The 16,142-nt window shown below is 45.7% G+C and overlaps 1 protein-coding gene across 3 annotated transcripts in view; it reads left to right on the top strand.

The window, feature by feature from the left end:
• The first annotated feature begins 868 nt into the window (after window positions 1–868).
• The window catches only part of LOC145507478 (uncharacterized), a 301,802-nt gene continuing 286,528 nt past the window's right edge, over window positions 869–16,142 (top strand). For all 3 annotated transcript variants that reach the window (XR_014054893.1, XM_081494043.1, XM_081494044.1), the window contains exon 1: window positions 869–1,008. Coding sequence is in view for 2 of the 3 variants with exons in the window: in XM_081494043.1 (XP_081350169.1) it covers window positions 898–1,008 (111 nt within the window). In the remaining variant the exon portion in view is untranslated. The remainder of the gene's footprint in view (window positions 1,009–16,142) is intronic.

Genomic DNA, 16,142 nt, shown 5'->3' with positions numbered 1-16,142 from the left:
GCCAGAGTCAACTCTTTTAAATGCATGTATGATCATTTCTCTCCTTTTTAGAATCTGCCCACTCACCTCATGGCTTCCCACTACTCTTAAAATGGATCAGAATTCACTTGTGTCTAGCAAGGCCCTGTCTGATGAGGTCCTAACCTCCTTCACGGCTGCTTCTGTAGTACCCACTCACCATTCATCTGCACTCCACTGGCCCTGGCTTGCTATCAGTTCTTTGCACAGTGAAGGCAGACAGCGGGTGTTCAGTGACTCTTTGTTGAGTGAGTGAATGAATGAATGTACAAACAAATGAAAGAATGAGTGAATGGATTCTCTAGGTCAGGAATACTTGGGGGGGGGCTCAGATGAGAAGCTATATTGGAGGACATGTCTTCCTCTCTGCCTTGTGAGGCCTTTTTGGCAGTGGGCTCTCTGTGTGGGGAGAAACGCTCTTGCTTTCAGTATGCAGTACCATGCCTTGATGAGGCTTCCCTGCTGGCTCAGATGGTAAAGAATCTGCCTGCAATGTGGGAAACCTGGGTTTGATCCCTGGGTCAGGAAGATCCCCTGGAGAAGGGAAAGGCAACCCATTCTGGTATTCTTGTCTGGAGAATCCCATGGACAGAAGAGCCTGGTAGGCTGCAGTCCATGGTGTTGCAAAGAGTTGGACACGACTGAATGACTAACACTTTCATGTCACACTTTCACCATGCCTTGATGGAGGAAGATGGCAGCAGAGGGGCTCTAGTGCCCAGCACATCTGTCCAGTCCATGTGACACCACCAGAGTGAAAGCACTGGCTTGATGAACCGCAAATTTGTCTATGTCCCTGGGTGTAAGTGGGAGCTAAGGACTCATGTGAAGGTGATAATTTCTGTTCCTCTTCTTTTCTTAGGTCAGGACCTGGGACAGATGAATGGCTCTGAAGATGGCTATGAGCCTTTTGCCTCCTGTAGCACCAGGCAGAATCAGAGCTGGGTTGTGACAAGCTATGGTCCCAATGCCATAGCTGGAGCGGGACAGGTGAGTGCTCAGCTCTGGAGTGGGGACAGGGCCTTCTCTGAGAGACTAAGCTTCTATCAGTAGGAAGTTTGGGGTCCATTCTGAGGAGCAGAAGGGCTTCCCAGGTGGCTCAGTGGTAAAAAATCTGCCTGCCAATGCAGGAGATGCAGAGTCCATTGCTGGGTCGGGAAGGTCCCCTGGAGAAGGGACTAGCAACCCACTCTAGTATTCTTCGCTGGAGAATCTCATGCACAGGGGAGCCTGGTGGGCTGCAATCTATGGAGTTGCAGAGTCAGACACAACTGAGTGACTGAGCACATACACGCTGAGGAGCAGAAAAAGATACTCTTCCTTATGTGGGGCTTAGCAAAGTCAGAGGGCAAGCCTGGGTTGAGACATGGGAATCCAGAACAATGGCCCTTTCAAATGAATATTCTTCAAACGTGTTTCATATTCATGTAGAAGTGAGGGTAAGGATCTGAGCCTCGTATCGGAGGAATATAAGGGAGCTGATGGCAGTGTTTGTTCTCTCTGTCCCTTGAGCATCTGGGCTGTAGTCCCAGATGCCCCACTTAACAAAACTGAAGTCCACAGTTCCTCAGAAGCCAGATGGGAGCCCTCACACTAGAAGTTGTCATCTGTGCTGGTGAAGCATGCCCTTTGGGGGCCTAACGCCTGAGCCCAGCAGACTTCAACCACAACCAGGTGTGGTTCTCCTGTGAGGAGTTTTGATAAATACAGGTCTAAGGGAGGATCTCACACACGAATCTGAAAGAGTGCTATTAAGAGTCTCTGGTGGCTGCTAGGGTCTCTCTGGTCCTGATTCAGGGTCCCAGGGAAGGGTCTGCTTGGGGGATGAGCTGGAACCAGGCTGTCCTTAGACAGCAGCTCTGGACCATACTGGGTTGGCTTTCAACACAGCCTGTTCCTTCACTTCTCTCCACCAAAAGAGTCACTGGTAGGCAGACCTCTGCTGTGCCTGCTTTGTTCCACTCTTGTGTCCTCTGTTCCTTGTTCTCTGGCTTCTCATCTTTTTGCCTCCTCCTGTTCTCAGGTAGCCATCAGCTGACCCGTGATAGCAAGCTGGGGCTCTTATTTTGCCCAGGGCATTTTTTAAGGCAATAAGTTGTTTTAGGGAACTAGGTTGGTGAAATTTTAGCTCATAACACTGCTGGGAAGGTAGTTGCAGTTTAAGCATGATTTTCAACATTTTTATACCTTCACCAAGTTAGCACATTTCCAGTAGTGAGACACTTACTTGAAAGCATTTTCTGCACATTTTAATGTCTGCCTCTCATGGTAGTCTATGAAATAAGAAGTATGGCTATTCTTGTTCCCATTTTAGAGATGAAGACGTTAAGCTTCAGAGAGGCAAAAGGATGTACCCTGGGAAGTGTTACCAGTAAGTGGTAGAAATGGTACCATCACATATACCTCTGACCTAATATCCAGGATTCTGTTCTCTGTTCCTCAAATAAGTCTCAGAGTGTGCTATTTTAGAGATCTATTTGAACTGTAGCATAATAAAAGTTGCTCACTGAATCTCTTTTGTAGACGTGAGATAGGATTAATTTGATTCAGTTTACATCAATTCTGTATTGAGTCCATACAGAAGGCTGGGTTGAATTTTAGTAATAGAAATGGAAAACCCAGCCTCGTCCCCCAAGGAGCTCACAAATGAGGGGAGTACTCTTCTCACTGGTACTTTCCCAATCCCTTCCAAGCCTTTGGAAACAAAATATGCTCTCTACTTCACCAAACTGTAGGACTGACTCTTCCGAGTGGTTTGGTCTTGGAAGAGAAACAAATGGTCTAGAAATCTGATAGAGCCAGACACCAGTCGGAGAGGGTCTGCTCTCATTGATCTGGAAGAAAATTCTGTGGTGGAAAAGACCATGATGGAAAGCAGCACATCTCTTATGGCACCAAGTTGTGAATCCCACATTTTCCTCCCTTGCTGTGAGCTCTGTGGCTGTGCACATACCTACAGGAAAGGGATCTTATCAGAAGTTTTTGAGAGACTGAACCAGACCTGTCCCATCTGACTGAGAGAGCTGTCAGTCACACTGGCATGAGGATCCTCTCCTGATCCCAAATGACCTTTACAGGTAACATAACTTTACAGATGATCTACTATGGTAACAGTTATTTCTAAGCACAAAACTAGGCCAAGTGGCCCCACAGGCATGGCTGGGACACTAGGAAAGAAAAATCAGCCTGGTGACTCCTCTGAAAAATGGCATCTCTCCCTGCATCCCCCTTCCTGTTGTGGAAGAGCTCGTTTGGGAGGGTGAGCTGGGGAAAGGGGTTTAATGGTAGGTGTGTTTCTCTGTCACGTGTTACAGTAGATTTCTTTCATGGACAACTATCTATTTTTCTGTTTTGTTCCATTTCTATTTTTGTGACCCAATTAAAAAGTTCTCCCTGGGGGTCTGGTTAGTCTGTTGCTTTCCTCAACATCACAGAGGATCCTCTTAGGCAAGTAACTTGGATATACACATTCTCCTGGGGAACACAGGCATTGATGTTGGTCATCCTTGCTTATTGGATCAGAATCCTGGACCTAAGTAGAGTTTTCTGGCTCCTGTCTTTGTTACCCAACTCTCCCCTGATTTCTCTTTTCTTAAGCAACCTTCAGGACATATGAAATCGTGCAGTATCTAGGGATCTTAGACAATCGATACCATTTATTACTGTCCATCAGATGGAGCAACAGAGACAAAGGTCTAATTTCCCAGTGACCCTAGATTTGAAACTTAATTGATTCCTGGAGAGCCATGACAAATAGAACCATTTATAAGTCAGACTCTCATTTTCAGTAAGCACCATCTAATAAATTCTACTTTCTGCCTTGGAATCTAATCTTATATTGCAAAAGTACCCAGAGTAATTCCAACAAAATGAAACTAAAATAAAGCACAGATACATGCTTTTCAAACTTTTATAAATTATATACAAAGAAATTCAATAGAAAAGCTACAGCAGTGTTCAGTTTGGGTGACTCTTTTGTCTTTTGGACTGACAGGGACTGGCTGAAGCTTCTGAAAATGTTGCTTCAGTGAGAATGGTATTGAAGTCGTCTTCTTTTGTGATAAGTCTCCCTAGACAGTGGTTGTGATTTTGCTCCCGAGAAGGCATTTGGCATTGTCTGCAGGTATTTTTGGCTGGTGGTGGTGGGGTGATCCAACTGGAGTTTGGTGAGTAGAGACCAGTGACATTGCTAAATAGTCTACATTGTGTAAGACAATGTTGTTCCCTGCAACAAAGAATTGTCTTACCAAAATGTCCCTCATACTGCTGTATTGAAACCCTGCCCTCTAGCAAGCATGGGTAATTCAAAGAGTTAAAATTCAATCATTTCTTGGGTGGGGTACAGAAATGGTGAAAAGTAGATTTACACAAATGACTCTCAGAGTCTCTAAATGGTACAAGGTGGGGCTGGGGGAGGGGGAGGGCATGTGGTTGCACCTTGACCTCCTTGGTGAGCCTTCTTTCATCTAAGTCAGTAAGTCAGCTGAGCTGCCTTTAAAAGCAACCCAGGCTGTCATTGCTGCTCATTGTTTCAGGGTAGCTTTGGTTGTAAACACGAGTTTTGGTTATTACTCTGTGGGTTTTATTTTTTGTAGGGCAGAAAAGTCATAAAAAGTGAGTGTGGGTCATAAATCACACCAGGTATTGCTTGCACCCAGACATAATTTACGCATTCCCTCAGAGTTCTCTCTGTTTTCCTTGGATCTTTAAATTTCCTATACAGCTAGCATATTGAATTTTCATAATTGCCACTGCATTTCTTGTAATTTATACTCATTTCCCAGAAATCTCTAAAGGGCTTATTGTTTGTCATGAAGAGCAGACCCAAAGCTTTTACACAAGCTATGAATGCATGCTTAGTAGTCATCTCTGAGCATAGCAATTCTTATGTAAGGCATTAAAGGCCATCCACATCCGAAAGTACCAGAACATTTTCCGATGCCATTTTCCCTCTCCCGCCTCCCAAGACATATTGTATAGGAATCAGTCATTTGAGAAGGTTCTGTTAGCTTTTTGGATTCAAGTATTTCCCTGATTGCCACATTTCTTAGTGTTTGAAGTGTTTGAAATGTGTCTGAGTTAAAAAAGCAGACAAAAAAACCCAATTGTCGATATTGAAAGGACAACCCTCATCCTAGCTGATTGAATTCTTTTACTGTACTTATCTTTCCAGTTCCTCATGAACACCTAAACATAAATTTGGAAAACTTGCTCTATTTTATTTTAATAGTTTTGAAGCGAGGCTCTTTACTCACATATGTATGGAATATTAATTGGGGAATAGGGAGTTTGGTACCACTGGATGGAAATAGAAAGAGGCATAAAGAAGCTAAAATTCTTCCAGTGGGAGGCAGCCTCTCAATCTCTGCACATCCAGGGCCAGTACCATTGGGTCTGGTCCATAGCAGGTGCTCACTGAACGCATATGATGAGATGAGGGAAGAGGAGTATGAGATGCAGTTATGTGTGGATTTACGAGTCCAATGTATGTTCCTTGAAATCCTGGGCAATGGAGACTCTTGTACATTTCACACAGGAGGTGAGATACGGACCCCTTGGGCTCTTACTCTGCCCTGATGTGTCTTACTGCTGCCTGGCAAAGAGGTCACTGCTGGGATCATTAGGAGGAGAAGACGCTACTGTGTTTAGGTCATGTTCTTGGTAATTGCACCAATTACTAATGTTGCTAACATTTCTCTTGCTTAATAACCCACTTTTAAATTTCACCCATGGCAGTTCTTCATTCCCACAACACAGCAGTGATTAAATATGTGTTCAGATGGTTGTCAATGTACCCGGAGGTCTTAAGCAATGAGTGAATTATGCTCACTTAAGCTAGAACATAGCTTTGCATTCAGCCACTTCAGGAATAAATACCAATTCTTGAGATGCCTTTGAGTTCCACTGTATCCCTCTATTCCTATATCTCTTTAGTTTCCTTTTCCCAGATAACATGCAGAATGAGATTTCAGAGATGGGTTTTATCCAAATACTATAAAGATCCCTCCTCTGGTAACATAATTCTGACATTTGGATTTTGGGGGTGGCTTATTTAAAATAGGACCCGGAAATGTGGCTTATTTAAAAAGGAGCCTCTCTTGTCTGATATTATAGAAGTCTGCTTTTTAGGAAATGAGGCAAAGGAAAGGCTAAGAAAAGTGCTCTGCCCTCTTTGTGTAGTGCGTCTGCCTGCCTGCATCCATGCTCAGTTGTGCCCAACTCTTTGGGACCCCTTCTTCTGCCAATGGAATTTCCCAGGCAAGAATACTGGAGTGGGTTGCCACCATCCAGGGGAAATTGTCATGTGACTGGAAGCTGGGATTTTGTCCCCGTTTCTCACATGGCCCCAGGGTTGAGGACAGGCCTGCTGGTACCTGGAAAAGGCTAGAAGAAATAAACATTAAAAAAAAAAAATTATTTCCAAGGCTGGGAATCTGTCCCCTTTTTAAAGTACACTCTGTCTCCCTTTTAATATGGAGACGTGGAGAAAAGCCTCTGCCTGTTGGCCTTGGGATCTCACAGTGCTCTGTCTGTCCCCGTGAGCATCTCTGTCATCACACCTCTGCCCAAAGCCCCCAGGAGCCAGGCCAACGTGAATACTCACCACTCTTGGTCCTGCTCACACAGGTTAAGCTGTTACATGCCCTCGGACTCTCCTTCTAACTGCTCCCTCCTTATCTTTCCTTTGGTGAATTTCTGTTGTCCTGAGACCCAGCCCTCCAGGCAGACCTCCCTGGGGCAGTTCCCTCCACCCCCCTTCCCTGTCCAGCTGGGGAGGAACCTGTCTGGGTTTATGGCACCTAAAGCGCTATCATAGTCCTCTCTGTACTTCCTGGCTCTGAGTGCCTGTAGAACTGAACTGGATGGAAGTTTTCCTCATGACCCTCCTCCTGGGGCTGTTACCTGGCTTGTTGTGGTTTAGTTGCTAAGTCGCATCCAACTTTTTTGTGACCCCATGGACTGTAGGCCAGCCAGTCTGTCTGTGTGATTTCCCAGGCAAGAATACTAGAGTGGGTTGCCATTTCCTTCTCCAGGAGATCTTCCCCACCCAGGGATCAGACACACATCTCCTGCATTGGCAGGAGGATTCTTTGCCACTGAGCCACCAGGGGAAGCCCTGTTACTTGGTTGGGTCTCACCTAATGTTACCTGGAGACTAGAGTTGATCTGACCCTGGGCGCTGGGTCTGTTCTCAAGGGAGAGAAAGGGAAAATGTTATCCTAGGTGACAAGTCTGAGAAGCAGGAGCTGGAGACTGACTGAGCCTAAGGTAGGCAGCTCAGCAGGCTGTGCCTGTTAGACATTCTCCATCGGTGCCCATAGATGGCACTAGAGCCTTGGCGATCTGGCTACCACTGGGCACTCCAGGCTTGAAGGAACTGGACAATGAGTCTGTCTTTGTGGCTGATCAAGGGCTCAGAATCATAGACAGGGGCAGTCTGGGTGATGCTGGGACATCCAGCAGAGGCTGTCACCCAGCAGTGACCTTTCCTGATGGTAAACACAAAAGGTGAGATGGAGAATTCAGAGAGTGGGAGATGCAGAAGGAAGAGAGAGAAAGATGAAGAAAGGAGAGAGGAGGAGAAGGAGGTGGAGAGAAGAAGAAGAGGATAGAAATAGCGAGGATATGATGAGAGAATGGGCAAACAGGAGGCAAGGGACACAGATGGAGTAGCAAGACACTGAGGATGAGATCAGCCTGGTTATGTTACCATGATTTACAATAAATGTATATTTGTCTTCATCCATCTTTCCTGCTTACCGTTCCCCAAACCCTTGGCATTTCCTAAAAGTTGAGAAATGATAAAGGTGTCAGGTTAGGTGGATGAGGTGACTTTTGGAAACACCTAAGGATGGGGGCTAGTTGCCAGGAGAACCAACCACCTGATTAGAGGGTTGGAACTTTCAGCCCCACCCCCTGACCTCCAGGGAGGGAAGAGAGAGAGACTGGAGGTTGGAACAATTACCAAATGGCCAATGATTTAATCAATCCCATAATGCCTATGTAATAAAAACCTAAAAGGACAGGGTTCAGAGAGCTTCCAGGTTGATGAACAGGTGGAGCTGTTCCTGAGATATATCCTGTTGTAACAGACCAGTGATCCATGTTTCTCTGAAATGTTTCTCTGAAATCTGTGAGCTGCGCTGGCAAATTAGTCACTGGAACCTCCAGTTTGTAGCTCATCGGTCAGAAGCACAGGTAGCAATCTGGGCTTGTGACTGGGGTCTGAAGTGGAGAGTGGTCCTGTGAGACTGAGCCCTTTACCTGATTTTTTTTTTTTTTTTGCCACACCAAGCGATTTGCAGGATCTTAGTTCCCTGACCAGGGATCGAACCTTGGAGCCTGGCAGTGGAAGCCTGACATCCTAAGCACTGGACCACGAGGGAAGGCACCTGTACTCATAGTGTTTGAGAATCATTTGTTGGTGTGGGGGAGCCCCCCCCCCCCCGCAACCCACACATGATGGAATTGGGTCCAGCAACCCTTTCACAACTCAAAAGAGTGATTCTGGGAAGATACTTTGGTGGAAGTGATGCGTGAACCTGAGGGGTGGCGGAGGGGCCTGGGCAGAGGCAAAGCCAGCCTCCTGGGAAGAAAGGTGCGTCTCCAGGATTCCCCACAGGACTCCACAAAAGCACAAGATTCCTTCAGGATCTTTTATTAACGTATAGAAAATGTGTTTTAAAAAAGGAATTATACAGAGGCTAAAAGCAACCAGGACTAAAAATACTAGTTAACAATGGTTAACAAGCAGAGATTCCAGTCTTTGAGCTACAGTGCCATGGAAGGATGGGGGAAGTTGGTTTGTCCTCTCCCTTCCTCTGTCTGTTTTTATTTTTATTTTAGCTCACTTAACGCCTAAGGAGTATGTACTCCATGTGTTCTTGTTTTTTTCCTTTCCTCCATCTAGTCTTTCTTGTCTTTAAGTAAATGCTTTTCCAGGCACAGTGTAGCTACAAAGTGAGTAAATTGATCTTTGTTATTTTTTACCTGTAAAGGCTGTTAAAGGTTAAAACAACAAACTCAAATTTGGAGGGATTGGAGGATTTGGTGTTTGTGACTTCTCAGAACAACAGTCTGGAGACCACTGGGGTGGGTTCCAGCTGCCGAGCCCCAGGTAACAGCTCCGTCAAGGTCATGGTGACTTGCTTAGGGTACCTGGGAATTCCTAGGGCCTGGAGTGTCTTTGAGGTTGGAATGATAGGTAGGGGGAGTCTGTGTGTTAGCAGTAGCTCGTGTGGATTCTGAACCTTGCTCTGTGTGGCCATGGTGTGAGTTCAGGCAACAGAGAGGGCACGGGTGAGGACAGAGGGTTGGCAGGGCAGCACTTCCCCGGCTGACATTTTTTTGTAAGCCATGATGTCTGCTGCATAACACAGAGATGTCACTGCTGCCCAAGCAGCCCCAACGTGGGAGAGGACCATGACGCAGAGATCTCTCCCAGGAGATCTATTCCTTACATATAAATGTTGTTCAAATAAAAGAAAGGGGCTCATGTCTGGAGTTCGGGCCAGGCAGTGAAAAATACAAGTTACCAAGTATTGATTTCCCTGTGAATCCCCCAGAGTAGCAAAGAGAGCTGAGATTATAGCCACAGTCCTCTGAGCCCCTCTGCCCACTGGGAGGGGAAAGCAGGTAGGGAGACGGGTCAAGAAATCAGGGAATAAACAAAATTAATTTGTTTCCTGCCTCATTCCTCAAAATTTTCTAGCCTCATTCCTCAAAAATTTCCACTGATTTGTCCCTGCAAGGGACCATGAAGGTCCTAGTAACCCTGAGAGTCTGGAAGGAGGGAGCCCAAATCAGTCTTTAACTTGCAGGCTTTAGCCTAAACATTTTTGGCATTTCTGCATTTGATACCAACTGCATTGGTTTGAATACATGAATAATATAATCCTTCCCCTCCCAAATTCAAGAGTAAAACTGACACTCTGGGAGCATGTGCCATGCTTGTTCTGGGGGCATCCCCCTTCTCAATCCTGGCCACGTCTCCTGCCTCAGTTTGAGAAGAATGACCCTGGAATTGCCCACTCTTCTAATGTTGGCTGAGACAGAGGCTTCATATTCTCCAAGGAGAGAGGTGGGGGAAATAGTGTTTGTTCTGGTCCTTATCATCCCCTCCCAATCCACTGTGACCCTCTCCTACATTTCCCAAATTTAAAAAACAGGAAAAGGAAAAAGTTGCCAGGATGTTTCTTACCTCCCCAGGTCTGGTGGGGAGGAAGTACAACTCTGTTCAAAGATGGTGAGGTTGAAGGTCCCCTGTTGTATGTGGCAAAAACAATGCAAGAATTCCCTTTTCTTAAAAGACAGAGAGGAGAGAGGAAGTGGCTCCTTTGTGAGGACATTAGCAAATCCAAGATGGTGGCCACTTGGCTAAATAAATATAAAGGGCAGCAGCCTCATGAAGCAGCAAAAGCCTGGACTTTAGAATTAGACAGAGAGCTTCCCGTTATGGTTCTACTTAGCAGCTGTGTGACTTTGGGTGTGTTACTTAATCTTCCTGTTCTTTTATTCACTCATCTGTAAGATGATTAAACTTGGGTCAAGATGTGGTGAAGATTTAACAAAGTAATAGGTGTCAAGCTTCTAACACAGTATCTGGAAAATAAAAGGTACGTAATCAATACCATTTCTCTTAGTCTTCATTTGGGGAGAGAAAAGTTTAAGAGCCTATGCCAGATCTAATCTCACCTCTGTTACTAATTAGCTGTGTGAATGTGGGCAAGTTGCCTAACCTCTCTGGGCCTCAGTTTCCTGGAGAATGAAATGAGAGGGATGGCTTAGATGAGCTTCAGAGGCCCTTCCAGCTCTGAAGGTTCCCAACACTTGCTGTTTGGAAGCTGTGGTGAGCACATTACTGAACAACACAGGGTCTTCCTGGGGCCTGCCAAACCAGTGATGGGAAGAAAACAATAGAAAACAAAGTGATCATCCATGCATTCGCCTCCTGGCCATGCATCTGGACCCAAATCCTCTCTCATGGCTTCGGTGTTCCAGGCCTCCTGGGTTGTCTGCACTGCCTCCCATGAACCCCTGGTGCCAATGAGCCAATGCGAGTACCTGGGAGAGTGGAACCCGTGAAACCAGCAGGGTTAAATGAACTGGAAATTGAGCACCAGCCCAGCCTCACTGCCAACAATGAGGAGCTGTTTTAGGAAGTTAACAGCAGACAGGGATTTTTCTGAGGAACAAGAGCTGTGTTCTTTGGATGCTCTGCCATAGCCTTATTAAGCTTGGGGAAGGAGGGAGAATTTCCGGGAGGGAGGAAGTGCAACTCTGTCCAAAGACAGCGAGGTTTGCCAAGGACATTTGGACAATGAAGTGCTGCAGGTGCAATGAAGTCATGCTTCAGGCAAGGGGTGACCTTGAAAAATTAATCAGAAATGCTAGAGATGGCAAATCGGGTTTGTGGCTGCTGTGAAGAAAAAGCGAGGTCCAGGCAGACAGGTGGAGCAAGCCAAGAAAGCCCCTTTGCTTCTCATTTCTGCGGTGTGAAGACCTCTGGTGCCTTTGCTCCTCCTCGTGTGAAATGGGTGAACTGACAGGAGCTCTGGTAGGGAGCCAGAACTCAAAGGACTAATGCTGGTCCCTTTTCCAGGGCTCCTCACGCCTGGTCTCTGTTTTGTTTGTTTATTTGCTATTTTTACTGTGGGGCCATCTGTAGAAAGCTTGCTTTTAGTCTCCAATGACCCATCAGCTTCTTTTTTATGTTATTTTGTGTTTTGCATTTAATTTTTTTCTTCCCAGCTGTTTCTCAAAGCTTGACGAGCCCAGAATGGATCTAAGTAAATCCAGCCTTGATACAACTAGGACGAACCCGAGCCATTCTTTCATATTGGACCTACACCAACACACCCATTTTCCTGGAGTTGTTTCCTTATTTGTTTTTAGAAGTTTTCCTTTAGCCTGTGGGTGCTCATTTGGGCTGGTAGTGACAGAATGCTCCAGAATTGCTGAGGAAAACTTTGTCCTATCTGTGTGGGATTGGGTAGTAGAAGCAACAAAGGTTTAGGGACACATTTGGTCAAAGATCTTCAGGGCCTTGGCCAAGGAACCCTGAGGTAGAACCAGAGAGAGGCTATAGGCATAGTGCAACAGCTAGCCCCATGACTCATCCTTAGAGCAAAGAACCTCTCTGTCATTGTTACTGGGAGGAAAACACACCAGCCAGGGAGGCTGAATCAGCAGCTCTTAGTATCTGGAGATTTGTGCAAGAAGCAAGACTCCTAAACTTCCCAGATTCTCTACAGGCCTCTGGGGTCCCAAGGGCCTTCTTGCAGCTGTGGCAAGTTTGAGACAAGTGAAAGCAGATTACCCCACCCTCTTGGGATTATTGAAACTGAAGTGTGAATCTTTCTGAGGTTCCTTATCAAAGTTTTAAGAATGGACAGTGAGATGCAAATATAGTTCCCCCTTTTGCTGTTGTTCAGTCACTCAGTCATGTCCGACTCTTTGCAACCCCATCGACTACAGCAAGCCAGTCTTCCCTGTCCTTCACTATCTCCCAGAGTTTGCTCAGACTCATGTCCATTGAGTCAGTGATGCCATCCAACCATCTCTTCCTCTGTCGCTCCCTTCTCCTCCTGCCCTCAATCTTTCCCAGCATCAGGGTCTTTTCCAATGAGTTGGCTCTTCCCAGAAGCCCACTAGGTTCCTCTGTCCATGAAATTTCCCAGGCAAGAATACTGGAGTGGGTTGCCATTTCCTTCTCCAGTAGATCTTCCCAACCCAGGGATCAAACCCACGTCTCCTGCATTGGCAGGCAGATTCCTTACCACTGAGCCACCTGGGAAGCCCTAGTGTCCCCTTTAGAGGGAAAGAAATGGAAGTAAGGGATTAGATTGAATAGGAGTCTGGTGATAAGAAAGCAAACCATAGAAAAGCACATATCATGAGTGAGTGGTTCCACTTTTCTTGAAATTCTGAGTGGAGGGTAAAAAAAAGAAAAAGAAAAATGTTTGCATGCCCCAGGAGTATTTGCAAATCCAGGCCACTAGCTAGTCTATTTCAATCCCCTCAGCTTGTTGCACCTACTGTTCTCACAGATCCCATTTATCCTCCAGAAGAGAGGACAAAAAGGAAGTCATAAACCCGCTTTCAAATGATGCTTTTAAAAGGGCTCTTTGAGAAGATTCCATAATGACCTGTTGTCCCTTAATCTACGGCTCAGTTCTGGGACTGGATTTTGAAAGTATAAATGTGATTAAAGATTGCTTGGTTTGGCACTGAACTCATTGGCAACCTTGGTTCTTCACATTTGTCTTTGAAATAACAGCTTCACCGTGCAGAGAGCTGGTGGCTTCCCAGGTGGGAGGGTAGGTGCTGGGTGTCTTACACAGTCCATGAGTAGTGGAGTGGGGATCTGGTAGATGAATGGTGGGGTGGATTAAACTATTTCTGGAATTTTTCTTTGCATTTTCTTGCTACCATTTTTGTCGTTTCTTTTACAAATCAGTCAGCCGCTTTTCCTGGGTCCTGGTTTGGTATGAGTTCTCCTGAAAACCTGGAGGCACTGTGTCCTCAACCCCGCCATCAGAAGGTGACTGGGCCATGTCAATGCCACCTCTTGGTCACGCTCAGTCCTTCCTCCAGTTGAAAGTGAAAGTTGCTCACTTGTGTCCGACTTTTTCGACCCCATGTACTTACTATACAGTCCATGGAATTCTCCTAGCAAGAATACTGGATTGGGGAGCCTTTTCCTTCTCCAGGGGATCTTCCCAACCCAGGGATAGAACCCAGGTCTCCTGCATTGCAGGCAGATTCTTTACCAGCTGAGCCACAAGGGAGTCTAAAGGCCGGCAGGAGTTTTCCACAGATTTATCTTCTCTTCCCTTCCTCTGCCCCTTCACCTTCCAGAAATAAACCTGGAGAAAGTGAGTTTACTGCGTTGGAAATTATCTGATGGGTAGATGCAAAAAGAAGAAACTGTTTGAGTCTCAGGTCTAGGTGGTGAGCCTATTGAGGTCATTGGTAGGGTGTTTTCTTTTCTTTTTTTATAAGCACATATCCTGATGTGTCTGCCGTTAAACTGCTTCTGAGCAGAGTCCACCTCTATTCCTTCTGAGTCTCTTGAAGGAAATTTTGTGTGAGGGTGAGCTCTTTGTGATTATTGTTTCCTGGATCCATCTTTGGGAAGAGCATAGGTGCTTGGAGGAACAGGATAAGCAGGAATCCATGAGTCATGTTATGAAGCTTTGAGTCCAGTTGACCATGGGCCTTGGGGAGATACTGAGGTACAATGTCTCTTAAAAATGGTGAAAACTTGTGAGAAAATCACTCTACCTAATAAAAGGAACCTATAAATCCTTTTTATAGAAAGTTAGGTGAGCTAGTCTTTGATGTTCCTTTCTTTTCTTTGAAATTCTTTAACAGGAATCTAGGCAACGCTGCTGATATTATTTATAAAAATGTTCCATAGGGTAAAATGGTTCCAGTAGAAGACAGATTTTGGTTCCCATTGATGTTTCTTGGCTTTCACCTGAATTGACAACATGAGGACCCATCATCTTTCCCATCTCAGTTCCCTTGATGAGGTGGGCTGTACTCATATCACCCGCGACTTCGGGTTCTGCTTTTATGGACAAAATGAGTCCAGCCACTTCCTTGGCACAGTCTTTTCTGCAATGTTTTCGTGTGTACGTGTGTCTGTGTCTGTGTCTATGTACATGTGTATATGTTTTACTGATGACTTCTAAATAACCTTTATTTTTCTCTCTGTCTCTTTCATAAAGCAGGGCTTCTAGTGAATTTTCATTACTTAGTTGTGCTCGCTCACCAATGCCAATTTCCATGTTCAGATCAGAGACTAGCCTTACTGACCGTCAGAACTGAAAGGGAAGTTAGAAGCCATTCTAGTCTCATCCAACCAGATGAGGAGACTGAAACCCCGAGAGGTGAAACAACCTTCCCGAAGTCATAGCGCCAAAACATGGCAGAGCCGGGCCCGCCCCTGAGACCCCAGGTTCCTCATTCAACAAGCTTCCTGCTGTTCACTGGGCTCCCACTCTCTAGCTAAATCTTAATTAACGGGTTTCTTGAAAGGATTGTTTCTATTTCTTCTCCCTTCCCCCTAGTTTTTTGAAGCCCATGGTGAACTGAGAAATGGGAATGTCACCTCCATTTCCGCCACTGGTCTGGCAGTCACACCCACACCGTGGCAGTGGGCAGTGAACAAGACCTCGACGATCTACTAAAGGGAGAGGGCAAGGGGCAGCTGACTCCATCCTCGCTACATCAGAAACGTGGTTGTCAGCCTGAGGGACTGTCCTTCCCTGCTTAACAGAGCTCAGTTACATTGTGTGTGTTTTCATTAGAAAATTGCCAACTCTCAGGCTCATCCAGTGATTGGCTGGGAAAGGCCCAGAATGCCTCAGTTTGACTAAAGGTGGATATTACCAAAAAAAACCAAACCTGAGGCCTTAAGGAAAAAGAGAGAGGAGGAAACAAGTGGCTGGGGAGACTGGGCATGAATTTTGGCAGACACCACAGGAATGCTTGTAGCTGACATTTGGTTGGAGAAGTTGAAGGGTCATGGCTTTAAAGTCTCCAGCTCTCTTGGGTGTAAAAATCAAATCATGCTAGCGAAGAGAACACATCTCATAAAACGGGAGGTAGGCCCGTACTTCTCCCCTATTCACCTTTGGATTTCTAGATGTAATTTCCTCTGGCACTTTTCATTTTTCCTCTCAAAGGCAGAATAATAAAAGAAGATGGAGAAAGGCTTCTCGTGAGCTCACCTCATTAAGGAGGTCATTCCTGTTTCTCACTGGACCAAAAGAAAGAGGTGAAAACTGAAACCCAAACCCTGAAATTCCACCTCTTCCCAGAGATTATCAGTCAGGGGAATGGCTGATAACTGCTCATATAACTTCTCCTGACTCTTATTAAGCCACTTGCCCTAAGGAGAGCTGGGCTGAAATGAGAGCCTCAGAATTGAGGCTTTAGTTTGCAATTCAGGGAAAAAGAATCCATGACAAATAGGACCAGAAATAGAGAAAATGGAGCTAGGTAGGATCTATGTTTCCCATGGAATCTGTGATCTGAATGACAGGTTCCGAGGGGAACCCAGATCTGTTTCTTCTGTCTTTTCCTCAGTGCCTGACCCTAAAGTGCTATGAAGC

The sequence above is a fragment of the Giraffa tippelskirchi genome, chromosome 5 (genome assembly GCF_054371585.1).
Source record: "Giraffa tippelskirchi isolate mGirTip1 chromosome 5, T2T-mGirTip1v1.2.pri, whole genome shotgun sequence".
In the NCBI taxonomy this organism is placed as follows: domain Eukaryota; kingdom Metazoa; phylum Chordata; class Mammalia; order Artiodactyla; family Giraffidae; genus Giraffa; species Giraffa tippelskirchi.
This window is presented reverse-complemented; position numbering and strand designations above follow the sequence as displayed.